General features: G+C 41.0%; 1 protein-coding gene across 2 annotated transcripts in view; it reads right to left on the minus strand.

The window, feature by feature from the left end:
* The window catches only part of GRK3 (G protein-coupled receptor kinase 3), a 114,601-nt gene that overhangs the window by 58,578 nt on the left and 37,560 nt on the right, over positions 1-18,463 (minus strand). The window contains exon 3 of one of the 2 annotated variants that reach the window (XM_043901507.1): positions 5,972-6,045. The exons of the other annotated variant lie outside the window; for it this stretch is intronic. Coding sequence (XP_043757442.1) covers positions 5,972-6,045 — 74 coding nt within the window. The remainder of the gene's footprint in view (positions 1-5,971; positions 6,046-18,463) is intronic. 2 annotated transcript variants of the gene reach the window in all.

The raw sequence follows: 18,463 nt of genomic DNA on the forward strand, positions 1-18,463 counted from the left end.
ACAATACCAATGTACAAGATACAATCTAAAACTGTTCTATGTTTGAAGAAACAGAGAAATGTGGGTCATACGCAAGAGAACAGATCATCAGTGAGGAGCTATCCAAGGTGATTCAGAGACTGGAATTACCAGAAAAGGATTTTAAAGCAGCTGTTATAACTATACTAAAAGATGCACAGAAAATATACATATAATGAACAACAAATTAGAAAATAGCAGCAGACAGATAGTAACTATGAAATAAGCCACATTGGAAATCCTATCTGAATAAAAATTCAATGGATGGACATAACAACAGACAAGAGATACCGAAAGAGTCAATGAGTTTGAAGACAGCTCCATAGAAATTATCTAATCTGAAGAACAGAAAGGAAAAAAATATTTGGGGAAAAATTGAACAGGGTATCAGTGATATCTAGGATAATGTCCAAAGATTAAGCATACATATGACTGGAGTTCTAGAGAAAGGAAAAGAAGATATTAAGGTAGAAATAACATTTTATAATGGCCCAAATTTTACCTGACATGGTGAAAAATATAAACTGACAGATTCAAAAAACTAAGTGAATGCCACAAAGGATAAACACAATATCTGAAATTACTCCACTAAAATGCACCTCCTCAGAGAGTCAGTCTTTGACCCAGCAATTTAAGGTGGCCACCAAATCACAATACATCACATTAAGCTTTGAGTCTGTTTTGAGTCATTATTTCCTAATATCTTTCCTATTTATTTATCACCTGTTTATTGTCTGTTTCAACAAAAACAGAAGCTCAAAGAGAGCACACGTTTTCTGTCTTGCTCATCCCAACAATACTTCTGAGCATTAGTGTTTGACAAATACAGGTTGAATGAGTAAAGAAAATTCTCTAACTTTACCTCTGATGTTACACTTCCTGTTTTCCATGATTTACGGTGAAATCTAGGGTAATATAACTGTTATTGTAAGCTTCCTCTAAGTCCAACTGGAGCAAGGTTAACCAATGCCAGGTGCTGCTCTATGCTGCACACACGCGTGACAACCCTAAGGTACTACTTGGGTACTATCACCCTACTATCACTACTGATAACACTACCATCACCCTGACTTTTAGCTGTGGAAACCCAGGGAGGGCAAAGCAAGACTGACTGCCCAACTGCAAGCAGGGACCAGGATCATAAACTAGAAATTAGAGAATCCACTAGGTGGATAAAAGCAAGGAGTCACACTGATAACCTCAGTCTTAGAGGCCGTACTGACTTAAGAGAACTGTATTTGAAGCCCCAACGTGGATGATGCCGTGAAGAACACAGAGCAAGTTGGTCAGGAGCCCTGAACCATTTTCCTTCAAGGAGATGATCTGACAGGCCAGATCCACCACACCAGCCCAGGACAGAGGCGCTGGGGAGCAAGCCAAGGAAGAGAAGGCCCAGTGTTTAGAGTTCAGGTGGAGACATATCAGCAGGAGTCACCACCACACTGGTGAGAAGTGCTTAGGAAATAACCCAGTAGACTGACCATCTGTTTCATCTGCTGAAGGACATGGCTTTGTATTTAACAAAGCAGCTGAGTACATGCTGAAACTGAAGAGGTGAAGCTTTTAAGAACACAGGAAACAAAAAAAATTTTTGACAGATCAAGCTGTGATTTTCATACAGATAAAATGCCTGATTCAGATTGAAATTAAAAAGTTATTTTGTATTGAGTGAAACCCTTTCAGATTTAGCTTACTTTTTTTTTTCACATGATGCCAAATTATATCATCATTTCATCACCCTTTCTGGAAATACACTAATACAATAAAAAATGTAGAAAAATATCAAGTTTTCATGTATATCAATAAACCAGGGGAAAAAGGAATATCCTTCCAATTTTCAAATGTACAAAGATTACTAATATCAGCCCTAATTATGCCGTGCTTTCTCTGGACCATTTCAAGTGCTTTAGGGTAACGATACATCATGTTAATAATGCTAGCACATGTCATCTCTAAAATATATTTTAATGAATATATTTCCTAACTTTAATTTTAATTTCCTCTGTGACTCATAAATTATTTAGAAGCTATTTGTTTCCAGACAGCTAAGAATTTCTTAACACTCTTGTGAAATTTGAGCTTAAGTCCACTGTGATCATCAAACATACTCTGAACAATTTCAATCTTGAAATTTGCAGAAACTTGCTTTAGGGTCCAGCATATGTTCTATTTTGGTAAGTGTTCCATACGTACTTTAAAGAACACAAACTGTTTTTGCTGAAAGCAGCATTCTGGATGTCAGTTAAGTCAACTGTATTCATCACTTTATTAAGGTCGTCTATATCCTTACTAATTTTTGCCTCTTTGTTTCTACAAGCTCTTGAAGTATGTGTGTGTCCCAGGAGGATTGTAGAATTATTTTGTTTTGACCTTCCTGCCTATTTGTGCTTTATGTATTTTAAAGTTACACTATTTGTAATATACAGATTTAAGATGAAGATACTGACTCCTCTATCATGATGAAATCATCTCTATCTCCAGGCAGCATTGTTGTGTACTTTGTTGGATAGTATGCCAGCTTTGCTTCAGTGAGTATATATATTACAAATCCTCTTCCATCCTTCTGTTTAAAGTATGTCACTTCCTTAAACACGGAATCACTATAATGTTCACCTGTAACTTACATAATATTGTATAGTAATTGTATTTTAATTTAAAAGTAAAGTAAAATACTTTAAAATAAATAAATCATGCCACTTATAAGCAGCACATAACATGGTTTTGGTTATCATCCAGCCTGACAAACTTAGTCTTTTACCGGGAGTATTTAGTCCATTTATATTAAATATAATCATTTATACAAATGGGTTTTTAGCTACCACACTTCCTCTTTGTTTTCAGTTTGACCTCCTACTTTATGTCTACCTTTTATTCTTTTCCTTTTTTGGATTAATACAATGTTGTTTTATTTCATATCCCCTCTATTTCAACCTCCTAGATACACATATTTTATTCTCTTAAATGTTACCTTAAGAGGTTACAATATGCATTCTTTACAAATCAATGCAAATTATTACTTTTACTGGCCCCAATAATCCCAGAATCTTAAAATACTTTAACTTTATTAACCCTCTTCCTGCCTTTTGTGATACTCTCATACATTTTAGTTATACACACAGTTTAAACCCTAAGAACATATAATAGTTTTATATGGTCAACATGTGTATATTTCACATGCATATTTACCCTTTATAATGTCTTTCATTCCTTCTTGCATTTCCATCTAGGATAATTTCCCTTCTGCTTGAAGTAGCTCCCTTTAATACTGACGGTAATGCAGTTCCACTACTGACAAATTCTCTTGGTTTTTGTCCAAAACCATCTTTATTTCATCTCCATTTTTTAAGGAAGTTTTGGCTGGGAAAATAATTCTAGGTTGGCAGCTTTTCTCTCTCATTACTTTAAAGATGGCCATTTTATTGTCTTTCTTTTTTCTTAATCGTTTGTTAAGATGTCATAGTTGTGTTGGTCATATTACTGCCCCTTTAAAAACGAGGTGTCTTTTTCTAACCTCTGGCTGCTTTTAAAATTTTCTGTCATGGGATTTCAGAGTCTCATATTGATGAGCAAAGATATGTTTCCTTTGTAGTCATCCTGCTTGGGGTTTTCTATGTATTTTGAATCTTTAAGCTGCTGTCTTTCATCATTTTGTAACAGCATTATATCCTCAAATATTGCTTCTGCCCCATTCTCGCTCCTCTCTTTCTGGGACTCGACCTCTACAAAGACCTTTTTAAGTACATCTCACTTGTCTTTAATCCTGTCGCTCACTGTGACAATCTGCTATTGGTTCTAGCCACTGGGTTCTAAGTTAAATACTGTACTTTATTTTCTAGAATATCTGCTTAGTTTTCCACAATAAATTCAAATTATGCCGAAACTCTCTATCCCTCCATCTAATTATTTTGTCCAACTTTTCCACTATTGTCTTAAACATATTATTTATGGTTATTTTTAGGTACTTGCCAGCTAACTCCAATATCTGACTCATCTGTGGGTCTGCTTCTATTGGCTTGTTTATAAATCATATGATCTTGCTTCTTAGGTATCATATCATTTTTTCCTGTATGGTGAATGCTGGAGAGTCTTTAAGTATTGTTATTTTCCACCTAGAAAAGAGACAGAGGGCTCCCCTTGCTCTCTGCTGCACAAGCAGGGAGGGAGTTCACTGCCCAACAGGGAGCTGAGCTGAGCTGGTCTGGGCTGCCATTTGTGTAGGACTCAGTCTTGAGAGAGTCAAGTCCTAGGCAGGTTGATAAGAAGTCCGGGGTCCCCAAGGAGGAGAAAGGGGTCTGGGGTTCTCAAGGAGGAGGAAAGGACAACCATCTCTTCTTTTTCTCTACATCCTTAGTCTTAGTCACAGAAAATGTTTTTTCCTTTAAGCTGTAAGCTGATGATTACACAATGAACAACTCAGTTTAAACTCTATACTAAGGATTATATAACAATAATGTATCCTGCTTGAGGACAGTTTCTCCTTCATGAAAACCTTTTGACTAAATCCTGTTATCTTAAAATGTATATTATGGGAGTGGGTCTGGTAAGATCTTTCTATTGTTAGTTCTAATCCTGTCATCTTAAAATGTAAATTGTGGGAGTAGGTCTAGTAAGATCTTTAAAACCTTGAGACATTCTTTTGATTTATTGTAATAACAGAGGATGAGATGGTTGGATGCCATCACTGACTCAATGGACATGAGTTTGGGTAAACTCCAGGAGTTGGTGATGGACAGGGAGGCCTGGTGTGCTGGGTTGCAAAGAGTCGGACACGACTGGGCGACTGAACTGAACTGAACTGAATAACCAATTAAACAGTATATAACTCCCTTGCTTAGACCAGTGAGGGGGGCACTCTCCACCCCCTTCTGATGTCCGTGTCAGAAGCTTGCTCTGTTCCTCTTCTCACTTTAATAAAACTCTGCTACACAAAAGCTCTTGAGTGATCAAGCCTGGTCCCTGGTCCTAAAGCTAAATCTTCTTCAGAGATCATGAATCCGACACTGTTCACCATAAGCTATCAGTCTGCCTCTGGTTCACCCCCATTCCTAATGCCTGGCTCTCCCTGGAGTTCAGTGAGATCTCTGTCTCCTCTACACTAGACTCGGTTCTGCCCTTAAGAAGTCTTCATGATGGCTCTTGGGCCCCTGTCCTATCCAACCTTCCAAACTTGGCGCATGTCTTGAGAAAGGGACTCATCATGTTTTGAGGGCCCCTTCAGTCTCATCTGTTCTTTACTCCAGACCCAGAAACCTCTTCTGGTTTTTCTGTCCCCGAGAAAACAGCCTCCTGCGAGGCGCCAAACCTGGAATCTCATCTGCCCACCACACCCACAACCAACCACTGCCCCAGGTAATAAGTGGTTCTAGATCTTCAGAAGGGTTTTCATCTTCTGCCTGTTCTGTTTTCAGATTCATGCCACAGCAGGTGTATATTTAAATATCATGTAATCCTGCAAGGCTGTGAGAGGTTTCAATGTGTCTTTCAGAAGCTCCTGGCTCTTCAGTCCCTCCCAATGTCTTGCGGGGAAAACGGGCTGTGGGCTTGAGGCCTGCCTCTCCCACCAAGTCTCCAATTTGTTACTCCAGTAATGCATGACCATAAAACTTTGCTAGTTATTCTTTTACCCAATAGCAGCCCTCTACCTCAGCTTCTGTCTCCAGAATCTGCAAGCTTCTGCAGAAAATAAAATGGGTGAGAATGCTCTGTCTTCTTCCTCTGGAATTTTAGTCCAACTATTCTTCACTGACTCCAGAACACTATACAGTTTTAAAAATATGTTTTTTATAGTTGGTGCCAGCATCTCTAATAAACTATATATTATATCTTGTAACTACTAATTACTTTCAATGAATTTCTAAATATTTGTAAGATATCTACGAGTATTAATATTTCCCAAAGAACAGTTTAAATATGCTTTTGAAATAAAAGCATTGATAAAACAGTCACTTCTTACCTCTTCATAAAACTTCACCTGAGGTACAGCTTCATTAATTTCATTCAAACAAAAATCTTTAAATAGCAAGAAACCTAAAGAAAGAGAATAAAAAATTTCAGGGTGGGCAGTGGATGGAAACTTTATTCCACAGGGTGTTTTCAAATTCATTTGTTTCAACCTCTTCCTCTCCTACATTAAAGAAGAAATTTTAAAACTTTTTAAGAGACTACTTAATACCTAATGCCTACGAGAACATAATCCAGGTTAAATAAGAGTATGATACACCTGGCTCTGGCATTGGGGTTCACTCTCTCTTGGCAACCCCACCTCCCACGTTTTATAAAAAAGCACAGTTAACAGTGCACGTGGTCACCGCCACTCAGTGCCGCTGGTCACTGCAGAGAGCACAAGATTAACCAGAGAAATCAGAGATACGGGTAGTGCAGAGGTGCTGCTGAGAGTCACCATGGATCTAATAAATCACATGCTCACTGAAATAGAACTAAACTCCCTCAAAAAGAACACACAACCAAAGGACCTCCCTAAACTTCCTAGCCTTTTCTCTTACCTCGTATTAGCTCAAGTCCCTCCAGTCCCCACCAAACACCTTTAGCCTGAGTGGATCATCCATTTCCAGATCATGCTTTTCCCCTTCACAACCCCACACCTCATCCTCAAACCATCAGGACCTGCTGCCCAGGGTACCACTCCCATTGCACAGTGCCCGCTATACAGTGGTAGGCAGATAAATTATTTGTTGAATGAATGTTTGCTTACATGGCCCTTCCAACAAGTCAAAGCACTTAGCACATCCCAGTTAATTATCTGACTTACAAGCTCCCATCCTGTACCATACCCAGCTCAATGCCTCACACCTAGCCAAGTCTCAGCAAATGACAGAGGCTGGATGGGACAGTGACATGATCTTCATTCAAGTTAACGTAAGAGTAATATGACTTGAGCTTGTCTGTTACTGCCCCGTTAAATTCCCCTCCGTGGTTCCAGGAACACGACCTCTGAAAATGGTAAACGTTTGTTCACTGGAACTAGAAGAAAAGTATCTGAACTACTTGGTAAAATAGGCAAGGCCAGAGTAATGAGGGCTGGAGCAGACCGCCAGCAGGGGCACAGCCGTGCTCCGTGGCTACCTTGTCAGCGGCAGTGGGGCTGACAGGGCTGGTGTATGAAGGAAGCAGCGAGCTCAAGGAGCAGCCAAACAGGAAGAACTGAAGATGTAATTCTCTGCTGATTCGCATGTTAACATGTTTATTCTAAACATAAAGGTTTAGAAGGTAAAATAAGAGTAAGGTCGTATTTTTGTTCTCATTCCTCTCAGTAATTTTACACTTCCCTCGTCATGTCTTCTTTGACTCCTGAATCATTCAGAATGACTGCACATTTGTGCAGTTTTCAGATATGTGGACTTTTTCAGGTATTTTGAGGGATATCGATTTCTGTTTAATTCTGTTGTGATCAGAGAACACATTTGGTAGGATTTCAACACTGTAAAATTTATTGAAATTTGGTTTTGGACCAAAATTGGACCAAATTTGTTCCTTCTAGGTGAGTATTTCAAGGGTACTTGGAAAAAAAACAGTATATAGGGTGGAGTGTTTCATTAAACAGAGTAAAAAGGGAACTAAGTTGGTTGATAGGGTTGTCCAGGTCTTCTAAACTCTTACTGAATGTCAATCTACTTACTCTCTCCATTATCCATGGAGGACTGTTGAAATGTCCTTTTGTAAACTGGAGAAGAGAGGAAAGAAGGGAGGAAGGGGATGGAGAGAGGAGCTGAATGAATAAACAACCAATTTAATATGCTGTCACCTACTTTAATGCAACTTCCATCATTAGTGTGTACGATAAGCCAAATAATTTTTTTTGAATTTTTATTTATTTAATTTTTGGCTGCACTGCATCTTTGTTGCTGCACAGGGGTTTCTCTAGTTGCGGCAAGCAGGGGCTACTCTCTAGTTGTGGTGCGAGGGCTTCTCATTGCAGTGGTTTCTCTTGTTGCAGAGCACAGGCTCTAGGGCACAAGGGCTCAGTACTTGTGGCACACTCCTGGAACGTGGCCTCTTCCTGGACCAGGGATCGAACTTTGTCCTCTGCAGTGGCTGGCAGGTTCTTTACCACTGAGCCCCCAGGAAAGCTGCAAAGAATTATTTTCACATTGTATGTGGGGGACAGTACTTCCCTCCTGTCTGTACATAAACTGAAGTGCTACTTTCTATCACAGCAGCTGCTAAAATGGAGCAGCCAGAAGAAAGATACTTTGATATTTTGCCTTTAGGATAAATCCTAGGTCACTGTGTTCCAGGCTGAAAGCAATTTACCTTCATTAGACTTAAATCACATTTTTAAAAAAGAGAAATATTACTGATTAGAACAAAAGCTAAAAGGTAAAAATAAGGAAATAATTTGCCTAGCTGGTTTGCTTCATCAGTGTGATTTCTCCAGATTTCAAAGAATAAAAAACTATGACCCAACACCTGCTTACTAGATAACTGTGTGGAATGTGTTTATTCTTGTTTCTATATTTGAACCACTGCAAACTGTTCTGGATACTGATTAACTTCCGAGTGTATATGATATCCAGGAAAGGCAAACTATCCCAATGTCTCACCACAATATTTTGCAAAAATCAGTAGAAAGAATGGTATTGTCTTTTATAAAACATCAATTAAAAACTTGAGATATTAAATATAAGTGGTTTCTATGAGAAATTAAAATTTAGCCTCCTAAAAAAATTTAAAGAAAGGAAAGAGAACAAGAAAAAACTTTTCTAAGAAATAATGCTTGGGACTTCCCTGGAGGCTCAGTGGTAACGAATCCACCCGCCAGTGCAGGAGACACGGCCTCTGTCCCTGCTCCGGGAAGACTCCACGTGCCGCGGGGCAGCTAAGCTCATGTGCCACGGCCACTGAACCTGTGCTCTAGAGCCCGGGGGCTGCAGCCACGAAGCCCGTGTGCCCTAGAACCCACACTTCACAACAAGGAAGAGCCACTGCAATGAGAAGACCACGTACCACAGCTAGAGAGTAGACCCCACTTGCCACAACTAGAGAAAAACCTCTGCAGCAACACAACCCAGCAACCCCCCCACCCCCACAACAAAGAAATGAGACTTGTCTGGGGTTTTATCAAGGAAGTTCAAACACTGGGAAGGAGGACAGACTGTTTAACTGCTACAAGTTTCCAACAAAATGTAGTGATTTGACAAAGCATTTCCTGTGCCTACTAAGGGTCACTGTGTTGTTGTATGTTGGTGAAGCCAGAGTTCTTCTCATATGAGACTTACTGGTTGATGGAAGGGGCAGACAACAAAGTATTAAACAAACAAAATAATTTCAATGTATAGTAAATGATATAAAGGAATTAAATGTGGTGCTGAGATCAAAGATAAAACAGGATGTCAACAAGACCTCTCTGAGCTATAGGATGAATAAAGTACAAAGCATTTCAAATTAGAAAAGGCCAGTATGCCTAAACTCACACCTTCTATTCAATATTGTATTAGAGGTCTTTGCCAGTGCAATAAGAAAATGAAATAAAAGTTATCAAAATTGAAAAGTTAAAACTATTTTTATTCCTAGACAACCTAGTTAACTATGTAACACATCCTAGCTACAAAATAGCTACTAGAATATATAAGTGAATTTAGGAAGATCATAAAATACAAGGTCATTAACTAAGAATCAATGACATTAGATATACTCACACAACACAATTTTAAAATGGAACTTTGAAACAAGTCCACTTGCACTAACATCAAAAAATAATCAATATTTAGGAATAAGTAAATAAGAGCTATTCAAGGCCACTATGTGGAAAACTGCAAAATATCACTGAACAATATTAAAGAAGATCTAAATAAATGGAAAGATATATGGATTGGAAGACTCAGTATTGCTCAGATATTAATTCTCCCCAAACTGATCTATGGGGTCAATGTAATCCCAATCATAATTCCCGATCACAGGCTTTTTAATGAAACTGACAAGCTGATTCTAAAATGGATATGGAAATGCAAAAAACCTAGAATACTCAAAGCATCTTGAGAAAGAAGAAAAACGTTCAAGGACGTACACTGTCTAGTTTCAAGACTCACTCATTACATAGCCACGGTCATCAACAGTGTGGTACTGGCATAACACTAAATCAGTGAAACCCAACAGAGGATCCGGAAACACACTCAACTCACACATGGTCAGCTTACTTTCAACAAAGACAGCAAAGCAGTTCATGGGAGAAAGGAAGTCTTTTCAAAAAAAAGGTACTAAGAAAAAACTTAAAAACTTCTATCAAAATGGGAGAAGAAAGAAACTTAAATCTGAAAAAGGCCTATATTCAGTTTACATACACATTAAAAAAAAAAAAAAAAAAAACTCTTACAAATCAATTTTTAAAAGGAAACAACCCAATAAAAGAATGGGCAAAAAAATGTGACCACTTCACAAAGGCAAAAATGAACAGACGAAAAGCACATGAGAAGGGTCCGAGGCTGCTGTGTGTGCTACGTTGCTTCAGTCCCGCCTGACTCTCTGCGGCCCATGGACTACAGCCCGCCAGGCTCCTCTGCTCACGGGATTCTCCAGGAAAGAATACTGGAGGAGGCTGCCATGCCCTCCTCCAGGGGAGCTTCCCAAATCAGCAATCAAACCTGCATCTCTTACGTCTCCTGTATTGGCAGGCGTGATTGACCATTTATGGGGCACCATTTACCACTGGTACCACCTGAGAAGCCCATGACTGTTAGTTATCATGCAAATATAAATTAAATCACTTTCAGATACCACTTCACAACTACTGGAAGGGCAGAGTTATGCATGAGACAAGTGCTCGGGCCTGGTGCACTGGGAAGACCCAGAGGAATCGGGTGGAGAGGGAGATGGGAGGGGGGACCGGGATGGGGAATACGTGTAAATCTATGGCTGATTCATATCAATGTATGACAAAACCCACTGAAATGTTGTGAAGTAATTAGCCTCCAACTAATAAAAAAAATAAATAAAAATAAAAGAAAAAAAAAAAGAAGAAGACTGATACTATCAAATTTTGGCAACCAGAAGCCTTATTCGCTTTGAAGAATATACCATGTTTTGGACTCCTCATGCCACTGAATCAATGGTCAGAGAAGGAATGACTGTGTTGGCTGGGATGACTGATCCTGATACCAAGGGGAAACTGGGCTGTGACTCCACAATGGAGGGAAGCAGGAGAAGGGAAGAAGGGGAAGCGCTTCCTTAGCACAAAAACCATAGAAGGACTGATGGAGTTGGAAAATCAATAGGTGCCAAAATCAGTGGGTATACGTTTAACAAGGAATAGAATATTCACAGTCTCAAAAGTAATTTCCCATACATTACTTATTACTTACAAAGGGAAAGCAAAGATAGACCACACATTTGGAGAAAAGTAACTACAAATTAAATATCTGACAGAGAACTTGTATTCAAAGCATACAAGGAAGTCTCAAATTCAATAATGAGAACACAAATAATCCACTATAATCCACTATTTTTTAAAAATGAGATTTGAATACTTGCACCAAAGATGATATATAAATGTAAAATAAGCACATGAGAAGATGCCCAATATTAGTATTCATTAGGAAAATGCAAATTAACACCACAATAAGATATTATTATATCCTTCTTAGAATAGCAAAAAAAAAAAAGAGAGAGAGAAACAATACCACTGCTGATTAGGAGAGAATGTGGAAAAACTGGGACTCTCCATTGGGAAACATTTCTTAGTTAAAGATCCATTTGCCATTCAACCCAACAATCCCACTCCTAGATATTTATCTAAGAGGAATGAAAATTTATGTTCACACAAAAATCTGAGCACAGATATTTATAGTAGCTGCATATATAATATCGAAAAATTGGGTATAACCCAAATGTTCTTCAGCTGATGACTGAATAAAGTGTGATATATTGATACAAGGGAACCCTACTCAACAAGACAAAGGAATGAACTACTGATACATCCAACATAAATGAATCTCTAATGCACAGTGCTAAGTGAAAGAAACCAGAGTCCACTTTTGTGTCATTCTGGAAAAGGACATGGGAACAAACATAGGAACAACCAGATCAGTGGTTGTCAAGGGTTAGGGTCTGGAGTGGGAGTTGACTTATAAATGGCCCTAAAAATTTGGGGAGGCGATGAATTACTCTACACCTTGACTTTTGTAGTTGTTATATTGATACAACTTTATGCATTTGTCAAAACTGATAGCACTGTCCATTGTAGATGGTGAGTTTTACTTAAATTATACTTCAAATGCCTGAATCTGCCTGCCCCTCCAAAAAAAACAAAAGCTGGTGCTAAAAAAGAAAGAAAAATAAGATTGGGTGAATATAGCTGAGCCAGGGACAAGGCTCAAAAGGTGTTCCTGAATAGTGGCTTTAAGATGATCACAAATTGGGATCTAGAACTTCTAGAAGTCAATACCAGATCACTTACATGGTTGTCAATGTCTACAAGATGCTTTTCATAAAGCACAAGTTTCTGTGGAAGATAAAAATCATTCAAACACAGAGCCATGGGAGTAAAATAAGTGATTACAAAGGTTCTGGGTAACACAGAGGTTGAAAATGACTCTGACATATTTAGGATACACAATATTTTCTTACAGGTGAAAATAAAGGAAATTGTAAATGATAACTCATGAATAAACTCCCAAAGGGTATCATGCCCCTTCGAGACGAATATGACCGAGCTAACTTCCCAATAAATAATACTCCTTTTCATTTCTTCCAAGTCCCAACAGGAATAAATAAATATTAAAAAAACATTTAGTTAATTATATTTATCTACTTCATGCAAATCTTAAACCATATTTTTTTTTATTTCACTCTGCTTGTTAAACTAGAACTTTCACCTTCCTGACTTAAAACTTACAGGATAAAATTAGAAAAAAATGTAGTTAAGGAATATTATAAATAGTTAGCTTTTCTAAAAATCCAAGTTACCCATTCCACCTCCAATTTAAATTTAGCACATTCATGTTCAATAAAATATTCTTAGATTAATTAAAGGGATCACTCGTTTAGATAATGGAGAGATTTGGGACCCTGAATAATAACAGTTTAGTAGACAAAAGCACAAATGGTAATGAATCTGGCCAAAGAAAAATTCATAGAAGGTTCTGAGCAATTGGCTCTCAATTCAAAAGGGAACAAAGGAAACTGGGACTGGGAGGAAAATGTGAAATTACAGAGGCAAGAAAAGTATATCTAAATCCTTGCAAGAGCTGGACTACTTTAAGTCTTTACAAACAGGAAAATGATTGAAGAGAAAAAATATTTCTAGCTATGCACACCATGCCAAAACTCTTTCCAGACTAGGGTCAATTTTTTTTCATCTATCACAGTTTAATGCACATCTAATAGCAAACAAGCAAACTGACAATTAAAATAAAGTGAGATTTAAAGCAACTTAAAACAAATTATCCCAACAATCCACCTGATTTATGTTTCCCAAAGATATCTCAAAGAACAATGATTAAAGCTGGCAGTATGGAAATCAGAGTATGTGTGTACATCACAGGATAAACGCCACAGGGACAAGGTGGGGAGGGTGTGGCAAACAAGCTGGGTCTAACCATAATTTTATCAAGGAAGAAACAGAACAGGAGTCCACCAATTAACACATGTGTGTTCACTCTGTGATAATTCATGAGCCTATGCACTTGGACTTGAGCACTTTCCTATATGTATATTCCAATAAAGATTTATTTAAAACAAAAGAGGATCAACCAGTAAGTTTTTAGGTCCGGATACTGTAAGCATAAGTGTAAAATGAAGGGGCTCTCAGAGTAACTGTAATCTGACTGGAGGAACTGACCAACGTACATAAAGACAATACCTAACTGCACTGCATCAGTCACGAGCCATGTTCGCTTTGCAGGAGAGGGACTTGCTGCTTCTGAGATCACCGCTCGGCCACTCAGCTCCCATCATTTGCCCAGTGTCCCTTCTAATCTGTCCTGTGAGCTGCTGCCCCAGATCTGACCATGCTGGTCCCTCGTCATCACTGCACAGAGGCCAGATGAGAACCAGCCTCCATCATCTGCAGCACAGCGCCCACTGCGCTCTGCCCACCACCTCCCGAGCTACAGCGCCCACCTGCCCAGCAAGGCCAGACACAAGCACAGGTCACTCAGCCCGCCACGAGCCCTCTGTCCCTTCACAGGGCTGACTTCTCAGCACCTGCTCCCTTCTCGCCACCCACCCCTCTGCCCGCTTCCCCGGCCCCTCTTTCTCACAACCACCCATCCCCTGCAGACTTGACCTGGTTAACAACCACTTAACCTTCAGGACTTCAACTGAGCATCACGTAACACTGTAAACTTCCCAGGACCAGCCCCCCTCCCCATCTCAGCAAGGTCGAGCAGCTGTCCCTCTTTTCTGCTCCCACAGCCCTGGGTCCTTAGTGCTTCCAAGGCCACTAAATTACAACTATCTCTTTTTATTTTAGGAATGGACGAAATGGCACGAAATTGTAAAACTGTATTAAGAAGGTACAAAGTGAAAAGCTGCCTTCTGGTCCCTGTCCCTCATCTTCCCAGTAGCACCCCCACCACCATCAACCTCAACGTAACCTCTATTATTGGTTCCTATGTCTTTTCAGGGAAGGGGTGGGCGTCAATTCTTGGCCAGGTGCTAGGAAATCCATGTGGTTGCTTCACCCAGCTCGATGCAGGGGACTCCGAGTTCTAAGGGACACCAGTGTCACAACGTGGCAAGAGCTTGGCACATGGAGGGTGGGCAGGGTGGCCTCTCGCTCACCCTGCACCATTGTAGATGAGAAACGCCCATGGGTGGGTCTCTGTTGCAGACGCTGTGTCACCTGCTAACACGCCACAAAGGCAGGTGCAAAGACGAACTCTGACTTCCCTCCATACTATCTCCATCAGACTTTGTTTCCATAACCCAAGACCTTATGGATCTTTCTAGACAAGTCACGAAGAGCTACTCGGCCACTCCTTCCAGCTGCATCATTCCATCAGATGGAATGTGGGAAGTCACGTAACTTGTTTCCTAATGGTGAACATTTGGGCTGCAGCAAAAAGCTTGCTTTTACAAAACTACAGAAATAAATGACCTTCTCCGCACATCATGTCTCATGTGTTCAAGCCTATCTGTAGGTTACACTCCTCAAAGTGAAACTCCTAAGCTAAAGATTATATAGATGCTTTGTTATTTTATCAACAATAGACTTGGCCAGATTAGCCCCATTGGATCAGCACCTGTTTGTACACCTACTAACAATGAATCAACTTCTGTTCTGAAACCCACAGCTATAGGGGGTGCGGGTTCGATCCCTGGTTGGGGAACTAAAATTCTGCATGATGTGTGGTGCAGCCAAAAAACAGAAATAACAACAACAAAAAAGGAATCCTTTGGGCCCTCTACCTCTCGGGTACTGGCCCTGTCTGGTTCCTTATTTGCTCCTGGTGTTCAATGGCAGCACTTCCAGCATCTCCTTAGACCTGACACCGGCCTTGGGAACAGACAGTAGCATCGTGTTAAGAAAGGGTGCTCTTCTGACATCACTGAGGAGCTGTTTGCTTGTGGGCTCTGGGAGGGAAGTGGCCTGCTCTTGTGTGGCTTTCTCCTTATCCCCAGCACAATGGACAGGACTTCATCCGCTCAGTAAACATCTGATAGTTAAGTACTAAGGGCAGATCAATATGGCTCGCACTACGGTAACAGATGGTTCAGGAAGAAGTGAAGTACAGGCTGGGCGGGGAGAGATTAATGGGTGATGGAGTTCAGAGGAAGAACAAGTGGTCAGAGGCAGGAAATTTCCATGGGATAATGAAGGAGGAAGACTTAGCATCTGGACATAGCATGCTCCCATGGGGAAGAGGTGGGGGGATGGTCTACCCTAGTGCTGAAATCTGAACGGACGGGGAGGGCTGGGAGACTGGGGGATCCTTCCAGAAGGATTTCAGTGCTAGGCACTTCTCCCTTACACATGCTCTGTGAGTGCTGAGAGCTCTGAATGCCAATGAGCCTGCTGCGGAAGAGTTAATGTAAGTAGGCAGCTGTTTCAGAAAAAATTAAACGGCTCTCAAACTGGGAGCTGAGGATTTTAGAGCTGGGCCTCTTTCTCAACACGGCAAAGTTGGATCCTTCTTCCCGCCTCTTTCTCAGGACACTCGTCCACCACCACGTCTGTCCCCAGGTGACCCTTTCATCCACATCCCATCCCCTAAGCTGACCTGTCACCGCTAACAAGTACTGACCCCTATGTGCTCTAACAGTGCCTGCCTCTCACCTCACCTGAATATTTTCACTAGAATTCAAAGATGTTAGCAAAAGCCTTCGAGGCTCAAAAAAGCAGAACCTTGACAGCAGACGCAGGTGGTGAGGCTGCCACTGCCAACCCCCTGTGGCATGGAGGCCCACAGCGCACTGCTGCGGCCCCTCCTGGGGTGTGTGCGCGGCTGGAGCTGCTTCTCAGCTCTGGGTTCGAAATGCAATGAACATGGAATGATCTCTTACTAGGGCAATGAGACGGTCTCTATGATTTTCAATCCAAATTTATTTTAACTTAGAGCCTGCTGACTCTAGTAATTTCTTGATCAAATGACCGAGGTATTTAATTTTAAAAGTTAGACAGTACCTTTAGCTGTTGTGATTTTTGTGCACTCGGGGCCTTATACCTCCTCCCGGGAGTGGGGATATAGCCGTGAGAAGCTCCCTCCCCTCTCTGCACAGTGGGGACAATCACCCACTGCTCTCCCGGGAGCCATCTACTCAACACAGCGGCCCACTGGGGCCCCACTGTGGACGCTCGTCCTAGCGCTGGTCCCAGCAGGGCCCAGGTGCCCACAAGGGTCACGTGGAGGTGATGGACAGGAAACTGGGGGTATCACTGGTGGGCCATTCACCCCTGGAATGCTGTCATCATGCTGAGAAAATAATCACAGTGTACGGACATACTTCGGCTCTTTACACAAAATGCTACCAATGAGAGTTTTACAGTAATGGCAGCTGAAAGGATTTCATGCTAAAAAAAAGACAATCCCCATCCCTCAAAAAGGGTCCATTCCTCTGATGTACAAGCTACTGAACTAGCTGCTTTCGAGTCACCAAGGGGAAACAGCATCAGAGATTATCTTTGTTCTCCAATCTGGACTCCAGTTAGAGAAACAGCGTGGAAGGGTTAGGGTTAGACTAGACCATTTACACTGACCTAGCTGGATTTAAATCTCACATCCTATCATTTGTTTCCTTGTGACTTTTTTCTTTTCTCATCTTCTTTTGGATTTGGTACATTCCAAACACACGGAGTGGGCTGTCATCACCACTGGCTTAGTAGCTCCACAGCTCTTCACTTCATGTGCTTCCTGGAGTTTCCAGGCTCCTGCTTTCCCTGGGCTCCTGGTGCCCTTGCCTCAGCAGGACCACCACGGGGGCACATTTCACAAAGTAACTCCAGGCCAAGAGCGGACCCAGCCCAGTTTATCTCCCTTCTTTCAAAGATCATAGCCCTTTCTATGTCTGAAAACAGTTACTTCATATATTTTGTCCAGTTTTCTAGTTGTTATGGTAGGAGGCCAAGTCTGGATACTGTATTATGTCCTGAAGTGCAATTTTATTTTTGAAATAATGTATTTGGCTCTTGGCAGGAGAGTGGGTTAAATGCACAAAACTGGGACTATCTGTAAAACCCTCAACATATAACTCCATCCATGTAACTTCACACAGTGATACAAAGATGGTGATGACCAATTTCCGGCTTATCATAGCAGCACAAGTAAACCTCAGAAGCAGAAGCTTTGAAGAGGTCCATATCAATAATGTCTGAATGATAGCAGCCCATAATCAAGCCCTTAGGTGCTCAGTGTTCTATACACAGATCTCATTTAGTCTTCAGAATAACCTAAGCTGAGACAGACCTAGTCTCACTCTCCAGGTGAGAGGACCAGCACTCAGAGGTGAAGCCACCTGCCCAGCATCTAGTAAACAGTGATGGCTGAGCTGGAATTGACCTTACAGAGTTGGGGGTTGCCGCCCTCCAGAGCGCAGGCTCTCTGTCACTGTCCTGAGCTGACGACGTACATGAACCGTCTTAGGAGACGGCAGTAGAATTCAGCTTGACTAGTGCCGGAGCTTCCACACGTGAAGTGGTTAGCTTCTTCCTGAAATAACTATCTGTGGCTGGGACAAAGCAGTACGAGTAATTTCCCATAAGAAGTGGTTCCGTAAAAACCCTCACTCTCTCTTCACCTTTTCTTCCTCCTTTGTTGCCTCCCACCTTTCTTCCTCTATGCATATGTGCTCAGTCATGCCCAACTCTTTGCAACCCCATGGACTGTAGTCTGCCAGGCTCCTCTGTCCATGGGATTCTCCAGGCAAGAATACTGGAGTGGTTTGCCATTTCCTTCTCCAGGGAATCTTCCTGACCCAGGGATCAAACCTGAGTCTCCTGCATTGGCAGGTGGATTCTTTATCACTGAGTCATCTGGGAAAGCCCTTTCTTCCT

This window comes from Cervus elaphus, chromosome 5 (genome assembly GCF_910594005.1).
Source record: "Cervus elaphus chromosome 5, mCerEla1.1, whole genome shotgun sequence".
In the NCBI taxonomy this organism is placed as follows: Eukaryota; Metazoa; Chordata; class Mammalia; order Artiodactyla; family Cervidae; genus Cervus; species Cervus elaphus.